Consider the following 10,326-nt stretch of genomic DNA (forward strand, 5'->3'; position numbering starts at 1 on the left):
ACGGGCCTGAATTTGCTGCTGGGTACGATGTTCACGTTTTTCTTCTGCTGAAACTATTCTTGGGTGGATGACCTTTTTTTTTCAAAGAGCATCCGACTACATCATTTTGGCTCTTCCCTATTCGTCCTTTAAACGGAGACTGCAACAGCAGGGACCAGTGACCAAAAAAAACCTGAGGTAGATAATAGGTTCTCAGTCTCTTTAGATACAGTTGCTTAGATGCATCTCACAGGGGATAGTCTTTCTGCTTGCTTATGGAGAAGTCCAGAGGATCCTGACCCAGAAGATGCTTTCTCCAAGCATCTAAATCTTGAACCTTTTAGATAGAAGGACATCTATATCCTTCTATCTCATTGATCTTGCTTTTCAGGAGTGCCAGGTTATTACAGTGCACATTTTATTAAGAGTAGTCTAAAGGCCACCTTTTGTCAAAACACAGCTGGCTGGCTGATCTTTTTTTCTAAGGAAATAGAGAGGGTTCATAACTGGGCTTTTACAGATCCTAGATGCCAACTTTTCTATATAAGACCACAACATTGACACTATCTGTGTCTAGAGCTGATAAACGTTATTGCATTCCTTTCTAATATGTAATGTTTTTAAAAATAGGTTAGTCGCAAGGGCTTCTTATCAAAGTCCCTTGTTTCCCTAGAAACAGTGACCAGCATTAACCTTTCTAAAAGTAGCCCCTGCGAGAGACAAATGTCTCTGGTTGTCACTGTTACAAATTTAATCTAGGGGAAATGTGCTGCAAATCCTGGTTCGTATTAAGACAAAGCAGATAAACTCCAGAAAGGCAGGAATAACATGTGCAATACCAATTCACATCAGGCTAGCAAGGAAAATAAATTGATCATGTTTGAACCAGTGCTGGCTGTGTCCCTTTCTAAGTGACACAAGCATTGAAATTGCATTGGCATCAGTTACAGAAACAGTTGTTTGCAGCCCCAAAAAAGAAAAGGGAGGCGTGGGAGCGAGATTGTAGTGTTCGTGCAGGACTGATGAAAGCTGAATATTTGCAGAACAGAAAAAATGTAAGTGATAACAGTGTATTTGTGAAAAGATGCCTTCTAAGCAAAGTAGGTGGTAATGGGAATATTGTGTTTAGAAGTAAGTTACTGGCAATGTGAGAAAGGAGCAGGAGGGAGAGAGTATCGGTGCGTTATACCCTCATGGCATGAAATAATCATATTCTCAGTCTTCACAGCAGAGTAACAGCATCCATAAATCTGGGTGATGCATGCCATTTACCTTGTTTCAAATTACGTGATCAGGAGCATCTGCTTGAGCTTTACACAATCACTCACTGTTCACTATGTAGCTGAGATCACTAGCTCTATTTTCTTTTTCGCCAGCTATAAAGCAAAAAGGCGATGAGTTAGATCCGACATCAACATACATCCATGCTGTGGGGCACCGAACACCTCCAAAGCAGCAGGCTGGGAGGGATGGGAAGCGACTCTGGTCTAAGGAAACGAGCGAGAAGAGCACAACAGTCAGTCGAGCGCTGGAGTGTGACACGCACCACGTCTTTTCAGCTCAAGAGCAGGTTCCTTTCACAGATGTATCCAGACCAGGACTGAAAACCTCACCCCTAGCTTTAGCAGAGGGTCCTCTCCTCAACTTAAGCGTGTCTGGAGGTAGACACGTCTCTGGTAAAGCAGTAGTGATTCTTTGTCTCTTGGTTGCATTCCCCAAATGCTAAAAATACCAGGTCACTAAAGCACTTGGATCCTCAGACCTGCCACATCAATCTCCTGTCTTTGAGTCTATCACTTCCATAAATCCCTCTGTTTCTTAAAAATCTACTTTGTCTGTGCAACCTGTCACCGTCCAGTCATCAGGACAACAGCTTTAAAAATAGCAGACTCAGTATGCAAACATTTTTCTTCTTGCCTGGTCACAAACCAAACCACTTGCTCCTGCGGGTATCTAAGAATTCGATGAAGCTGTGGATAAGCTCCCTCCCTGCTCCCCCTTGTTTCCTTGGAATTGAGTTTTCTAAAGTGCTAATATATTGTCTTCCCTTGCGGCCAACAAGCATTACCCACAACACTTAGTTTCATTTGTGCTTTTATATTCACTTTATGCTAGAACCAAAGGAAACCTATATATCTACCCATGCTGGTAAAAGCAAATCAATCTGGATGTGTCAGTTGTTTTGCTATTAATGGGTTGAAGTGAAATGAGACCTGAGTTACTTACGGCACTTGTTTTACAGGAAAAATTAGTTTACGATAAGAAGGCCAGACATTGCTTAAACTCAGTCTCATAAATGAATTTCCCGAGGCAAAGCGCTCACTAAAATTGATGCCTACTTTGTTCATTATCTGTGATGCACTTTCCAGGCAGAATCAATATATTCTTAAATTTCTTCACTGTCTTGCCTTGCTCATAAACTGGGGAGTACCTGTGTATCCCAAACCTGAGCCTATAGGCTTGGCTTTTATCCTCTGGGGCCCAAGAAAGGGATTTAAGGTGCTTGACTCGGATGTGAGAACTCGCATCCTAGTTTTGTTGCTTGAAGGCAGTTTGGTTCACGTAACCAAATTCCCTTTAAAATCACTTGTACCTTGCGCAAGAAGCTTTGATTTTTATTTTCTAGGGGAGTTACACGTGAATAGTCTTAATTTCCACCCCACGCCCCCTCCCCCAAGCCCATGGTAATTAAGTTCTGAGGCACTCGGAAAAGCAATACTTGCCCTTGTGAAAACACAGAGGCAGGAAAAGCTTCTTGCATGAAGTCATGGAGCAAGAATGGTGTGGCGAGGGGCGGCCGGCGAGGAGCGTGCCGCTCCCCGCTGACATTCCTGCCCCCCCTCCCTTCGCCAGGGCGCAGCCACACGTGTCCCCTCCTCGGGCATTGTCTCCTCACCCGGGATCCGGAGGACAAATATAGGCATGGAGGAAAACTGCTGATGCCTTTAAACAGTTATCACCAGTGACCTTGAGATAGGGGCATATAAAGCCTGGACCAGGCGGAGCCGTGACACTTTCTGTGTGCTCTCCAGGGTGAGTACCAACCTCTCTCACTTCTAAATGCGGGTAGCCAGCTGTGCTCTAACACTGTACCGTGGTTTTGATGTGACTAAAGTTTTCATGTGGCTTAAGGTTTTAGTAGTAATATCACTAAACATATAGCACTATGTTAGTCATCGTAGGATGCTGCTTGAATGCTAGGATGACAAATATATGTTTCTTCTCTAACATCAGCGCATTCATTTAGCTAGGTAGAATAAGTGCTTAGGAAAGTGTCAGGTCCCTTGTAGTTATGCATCTGGGTGGACTGATTAGCCAGTACCTGCAAGTCATATTTTCTGTCTTCTCTGTCATCCACCAGAGGTTGATGGCTTATGCAGTTTGCAATTTTAAGCAGTTTGTTGGTCCAAGGAGTTCTTTAATCCAACCTGAGTTACACCCTTGGAGAATTACTTGGGTTCCCTTTCAAAGACAGGCGATGTCTGCTGTCGTTGCTATTGTGGACGACCCGTTAGCACTACAGTAGCTCTTCCAACAGCCCCAGCAAAGAAAGATGAGGTCCCTCCTTTCCAAGTCTGAACGCACCACCAAATTGTTGGTGGTCCTGGGCATGCCACTTAACTTTGTGTAACAATATTGGCTTTCTACAGGGTGTAGGTGTTTTCAAGGATCTTCCAAAGTTCATATACAAGGGCCGGCTCCTTTTGTTGTTAGCTAGAACAGACTGAAAGGAAAGCGAACGTCTTTAGCTCTGCCTTGTCTTTCCCGACTATACTGCCTTTTTAAAATAATCCTATGACCATAAACCAAGCAATGTTCCCAATTTCTCATGTCTGGTAACAGATTTGCCTCACTGAGTTCTCTGCACCTGCAAGGTGTGCACTGCCTGGGCTCTGACCTCTGTCATAACTCCAAGCACATGAGGCTGCTGAAGAAAAAGGGATTCTCTCCCAGCTGCCATAGTGCTTCTTTACACCATAGCGTGTTTGCCATAGTGGTTGGCCCTGAATATATATGAAAAAAAATAAAATGAGATAAGAAGGTGATAGCTGAGCGACTGTCCCTAAGAGGTCTGCAAATGGAGCTAGGTCGCACAGAAGTGATTCAGAGTACTTTAGTGTATATTAGGACTTGTGAGAATCTGTCCTGAGTCCTAGAGATTAACACTGGAGTGGCTCCTCTGGCATTTGCACGTTTAATGTGAAATGACACTTACATGCTCTAACGCTGTTCTGTTTAAATGTATGAACTGATGCAATTTCATTGCTCCACTAGAGCTAAGAGACACTCCCATGGGAGAGAGACTTTGCCATGCTAGTTTTGAGTTGTGCCTCCAGTTGGGAATTTTGGTCAGCTCAGGTGGTCTTAAAATAATGGGCGATAGTTGTGCTTATGTAGGCCTTTAATCTTTGAAAAGGGAAAAAGTTAGGGCTAGTTGTGAGGAAGAAGGTTTTTGCTCTACAAGAAGATGACAGAAGGTCTCAAGCTCGTACTGCAGCAGCGGGAGAGGGCTGAATGTAAAATGTTTGGCAGCTCTGCTGTCTTAGGGCTTTACATTCCCCAGGAGGAATGTGCTGGAAAAAAAAAAACTGCCTTGGTTGATGAAAAGTTTTTATCCCTGCCAGGATTCTGTTAGAAAGAAATTGAATTAGATTTTGAAAGACTACAGTGTCTGTCTTGATAGGGCTCTTGAAAATTTGTCCAGCTGCTCTGGATATTGCACAGTAAATAAAATAAAGGAAGAGATCATATCTGAGGGTCACTTGTACAGCTTCAAATAGTAATAAAACAGTGCCTTGACTTCAAAGAAAAAAAACCCTGAAATTCTTAAATTGTGTGCATGTGTGTGCGTACACCTTTTAGTAGTGGAAGTTCTTTTAGATGTTCTCTGGACAGCACCTTGAGTATTTTATGTATGTGTGCGTGTGTAAGTATTTCTGTGTGTGTGTGTAAAAAAGTAAATGTATATAAAACCGTATCTGTACGATCACTTTAGAGAATACATAACAATCAAATTAATTGCTTGGCAGTACAAACCCAGCAAATCGGTCTCACTTACACCCATGTCCCCTGCCCTCTCTTTCATGTTAAAAAGCTGCTAAATACCGTGGTCTTGTCATTTGAGAAAACAAGTATACATATTAAGCTGGACTAAAAAGCTCCAATCAATCTCAAAAACTATGAAGCCCTTGCACCAATACTGCAGGTATACTTGCCCTCCGCCATGCCTTGCTGCAGGGGAATACCCAAGCTGGGGAATTGAGAGGTACAGCAACTTGGGAAGCCATACCAGCACAGGACCTCCCCGAGGCGTGTTAGTCCTGGTTTTTCTAACATGCTAATTTGTGCGATCAGAGGAGTGTGCTGCAGGTAGCAGAGCTGCTTCCAGCTCCAGTGCTGGCTTTCTCCAGCACGAGCGTGGGCATATGTTCCTGGAGCCACACCAAGGGTGTAACGCACACCCTTGCAGCAGGTCTCAGTTTGCAGCAGTGAAGTCTTGTTCCATGATTCCCAGAAAACGCCTGCCTCAGACGATGCTTGAAGTGGTTGAGTGGCATGGCCCCAGAGAGACGTGCTGGAGAGCCTGCTCTAGGCGAATTTGAAAGGGGCCAGAACAGGCCCCCGCTAAGTGGTTTTTAAAATCACAGTTTCAAGTGGTCCGTTTTATCTCCTGCTCTTAAGCACTATTCGTGCCACAAAGAAGAGATTAAATTCTCCCGTGGAGATAACTGTGACCCGTGCAGAGGTTTTGAAGCACACAGGACCTGGCTGGCTTTAAGTAAGCTGAGCCAGGGTAGGGTTTAGCTAAGGGTGCAGCCCCAAATCTGTGTTAGGTATTTGCGTTTCAAATTGATCATCACTTTGATCAGCCACCTGCCACATTGTGCTGAGTGTTTTGTATTGCCTCAGATCATCCACAAAATAGATTCTTTCCCCCCCTACTTTCTTTGGTAGACCAGGTCCCTTTCTTTTTCCTCTTTGAGCTGTGCCACCTTGAACCTTTGCCAAGATGATGGACATGTCGGAATTCGGGGAGGCTGCTCCCTTCCTCCGAAAGAGCGAGAAGGAGCTGATGATGGCACAGACCGTCGCCTTCGATGGTGAGTTGCAGTACCCTTTGTGCTGCCGGTGGCTGGTTAAGAGGGATAAGGGTTACATCCAAGTGTAGTTGTGGGAATGCAGAGCAAAGCAGGATGCAAAGCCTCTGTTGTGGCTGCTGTGCTGCTGCTGCTGCTGCTCTTTGAGGTAGCTGCTTCAACCAAGTTCCGGTTTCTTTACTCTGCAGAGCTATTAAAAACCCCCAGGTAGTACTAAATAGAAATAATCTACCAATTTATGGTAAGTAAGTAATGAACTAGATTTAGAAGCAAGGTGTAGTTGTACTGCTCTGCTAAAGGGGGATCACTTTGCTGTCCATTTGAAAGAGAAACGGCATACATTGATGTTCCTGTAATGAGAGAGATTCTGTGGCCTGACTAGATGTCTCGTTATGTTGTACCTGTACATCTGTTTGATTTGCAGGCTGTGTGACAATCTGATGTTAGCTTTTAGTTTCCCATAATTTATTTTTCATGAAATGGATTTGTATGAGCCCTGAGGTGTAGTAGTAAGTATAAATACACCAATAACCACAGCATTTCGCTATTCAGAATAATTGCTATAACTAAAGACCTAAAGTCTAGTGCAGCTACTCCAAACTCTAAAAAGCCATATACATAATTCACTGTGAGTTATTAATATTGCTAATATTAATATTTTTCAAGACGAACCTCAGAAGAATGTGCAGGAATAAGGTTAAATCTGATAGCTGGCAAGCAAAAAATGCGGGCTTTATTCCTCGCTCAGATCGCAATTTTCTGTGTGGCTTTTTAGCAGACGCCTTAGTTTGGGCTTGGATCTCAGTTCGTCCATCTGCACATTATCTGGTGATAATGATTATGGATTTCCCGTGGAGGCTGAGGCTTAGCCAGCATTTGTGAAATATTTTGACACCTTGTGCTGGAAGGATCTAGAGGAAGCCAAGTGGTAGTTTCAAAGGGGAGACAACATTTGGGAGCCCTACGCCTTCTGCTTCGGCAGGCAGCTCCCCAGCACTGCCGGTCTGCTGCAGTCCCAGAGGTTTTGTGTCGCTGGTGCGGAAAAAGTAACCCAGCAACCTCGCTTAGCTAGGCACGGTGTTGCTGTTCGACGCAAGGCTGTGAACCCTCGGTCTCCTTAATTTCACAGGGAAGAAGAAGTGTTGGGTTCCCGATGAAAAGAAAGCTTACGTTGAAGCTGAAATTACAGAAACCAGCGGTGGCAAAGTGACCGTGCAGACGACAGATGGAAGGGTACAAAACCGGTTTTGTCTGATCCCTGACTAACAAGGCCAGAGCAGCAAGCTCCAGAAATTACCTGTCCCAGTTTAAGCTCAGTTGCCTCTTTCATGAAATGGGCTGCGAATGGGAAGCCCCAGTAACTGATGCCATATCAGAACGACACATGAACAACCGCCAAGGGCAAAACAGCAATGCGGTGGCGGGTAAGCGAGCATCAGCCACCGCACAGCAGCGTGTGAGCAGAGGTATGCAACCAGCCCGTTCAGGGTTGGGGCCCAGAGGTAAAAGCCCAGGCTCTAGATAAATCCCATGGCTCCTTTCGCAGCCATATACCTCCGCGCTCCTTACTTTTATCATGTCAGCCTTCCCCCATTCTTCTGATAGCCGTGAAAACAAACAGTATTACGTGCATAGGCTGGGTTTGAGCTGAAGGACTTCCCTCTGCAGGGGAAAAAAAAATGTTCTCCTATAAGGTGTGTGAAGCAACAGAAAATCCCAGTGTTTTCCAGTGTTGCCATACTTATTTGTCTTTGCAGACCATTACTATAAAAGAAGATGACGTGCAGTCAATGAATCCTCCTAAATTTGACATGATCGAGGACATGGCTATGCTGACCCATCTGAACGAGGCGTCTGTGCTGTACAATCTGAGAAAGCGCTACAGCAACTGGATGATCTATGTAAGGGTCATTACACGGGTATATTTAGAAATCTGCATTTCAAGCGCAGATTTCATGTTTGAACATGTTGTGTTCTTCATATTCAGTTTACAACTTTGATAAGTCACAAAACTGAGGGTCTTGCTCATCTTTTCGGGAAAGAAGTTGCTTGGAGCTGGCTCGTGTCTGAGTACAGACAGACAAAACTGAATGACTAAGATGGTGTCTAGTTCTTTGGTTTTGCTTGCTTGCCTAGGAGACGGGTGTCATGGGACATATTGTCAGCAATCAAGACGTTAGGGAAACCTAGTTTATTTTGCCTCTCCTAATATTAATCCGTATCAATACCAGCCATGGAGATTCCTTGTTAAGAAACAATGCCTCAAGCTTAGAGTACACACATAACTTCTTTTAAGTATGAGCCTTTCTATCTTTAGTTCAGTGATTTTATTCCCTTCATTTTCAGTGCTGACTTGTTTCGCACTGGCCTTTTCCCTTGCTTTCTGTATCTTCCCCAAGACATCATTAACATAATTTCTGTCAGCACCAGAACAAGTTTCAGTAGCATCTAATTTTATGAGGCCAAACTTTGGCTCTCAGTTTGCTGCATTCAATTGTGGCTGAAATCAGTCAGGGGAATCTTTAGATTTTCCAGTCAATCCCTGTTCTGGTTTTCGGTGTTCATCAGAGGAGCAAATCCAACTTTTTCCCATTTAAATTCTGATTGTTAAACATTTTCTGCATTTCTCTAATAACCCCTGTATGGACATGTATGGCCCTAAGCATAGCTTTGCTTGCAGATCAGTATAGGTAGAAAATTTAATTTGTCATCTTGCCTTAATCCGTTTACTTGGTTGGGGTTTTTCTTTTCCTTGTAGAAAATAGGACTGAGGACACATGCCAAGGCCATTCTGGAGCAGGTCTAATGTTATTTTTAGGAAAGACACCTGGATTTCACCTGAAACTTTTAGAATGTAATTAAGCTCATTAATCTGCATGCATATGGTGCTTGTGCCCATATAATAACTGGCTTTCTTTGAAGATTTTTACCTTCAACCTGGACTAAGTACGTGAAAAGTTACCAGCTAACACCGATTCCCTGGGGTTACAGCCGAAAATTCATTCTTCCTCAGGATGACCAGGCCCCAGCTAACTGATGTAGAAAGCCCAAAGAGTGACTTTAAAGGTAGATTTTTACCAACTGTGTTTCTCCAAAAGCTGAAAAAAACTCCACAGCTTTGGGGAATAACACTATGAAGTTGTTTTCTCTTTGAACACCCAGCAGAAATTGCCCCAAAGTGCTCACATCAACTTAATAATGGGAGATTGTTTCTCCTCCTAGGAATGGAGTTCAAACAGGAAAGCTGTCACTTTTCTTTCCTTCGTAATGACTGGTTTCAAGAGGAAACAACTCTTGTGGGGTAGCAGGGCAGAAAATCAGACGTAGGTCTATTTGCTGCTCCTCTGTTTTGCTGAAGGGGCTGTTTCTGGCTGTCATCTTGAGAATACTTTTCCCCCTTTGGGAAACTGTTTAATATCTGTAGTTTTGATATCAATTGCCAATAGGAAGTCACTTAGCAGGCCACTAGCTTTAGAAATTCAGATCAAAGGCTGAAATTCAAGTCAGAATTCAAACTCAAATCAGAAGTTGGCAACACCAGGTCCTGCTTGGTTAACTAGGACTTTTTTTCTTATTCCTTGAGCGGTTTTTTTCACTCTTGTTTTGTGTTCCTCTCTAGACGTATTCTGGTTTATTCTGCGTGACTATAAATCCCTACAAGTGGTTGCCTGTCTACAAGTCGGAGGTCGTTGCTGCATACAAAGGCAAGAGGCGCTCGGAGGCTCCTCCCCACATCTTCTCCATTGCTGATAACGCGTACCATGACATGCTGCGTAGTAAGTGGCACTGTTTGCTTTCAAATTTGGTTTCGTTTTATTCAGCTGACGTGATTGATACCGGATGGAAGTTTGTGAGAGCTTTTGCAGTGTGCAGCAAATGTGCACATACTCTACAAGCAACAGGGGCTTGGCAGTCTGCATCAAATTTTTTTTTTTTTTTAACCTCCCCTGACTGTCCCTGTGGTACTTCTGGTAACAGTAAGCTCTGTATATGGATTATCTGTAAGGTGCACAAATTTAGCTGTATGAACTGGGCGAATCCATCAGTCTGTAACAGAAATGAGGCCATGCCCCAAAGGTCTGTAGGTATTTTCCCAACCACAAAAATAAACTTATTGTCAATTTACGCTCAGTATTCTAATGCTGTATGCATTCAAAGGTTAGTGAAGGCCAGCTATCTAAGGTGCTGTGCGCACGTTGCTTGCTTGAACCTGCCGTGGGTCAGTGTCGTGGTTTAACCAACCACGCAG

General features: G+C 43.8%; 1 protein-coding gene across 1 annotated transcript; it reads left to right on the forward strand.

Annotated features, from left to right (window-relative positions):
• Positions 1-5,989: 5,989 nt before the first annotated feature.
• LOC104075209 (myosin-7B-like) lies at positions 5,990-9,853 on the forward strand (the record flags this gene model as incomplete). Its single annotated transcript, XM_009575638.1, has 4 exons — positions 5,990-6,080; positions 7,207-7,310; positions 7,835-7,978; positions 9,697-9,853. Coding segments are annotated over exons 1-4 (496 nt in total), but the record flags the coding sequence as incomplete, so codon positions are not given.
• Between the last annotated feature and the right edge of the window lie 473 nt (positions 9,854-10,326).

This window comes from Fulmarus glacialis, unplaced genomic scaffold (assembly GCF_000690835.1).
Source record: "Fulmarus glacialis isolate BGI_N327 unplaced genomic scaffold, ASM69083v1 scaffold12404, whole genome shotgun sequence".
NCBI classification, from domain to species: Eukaryota; Metazoa; Chordata; class Aves; order Procellariiformes; family Procellariidae; genus Fulmarus; species Fulmarus glacialis.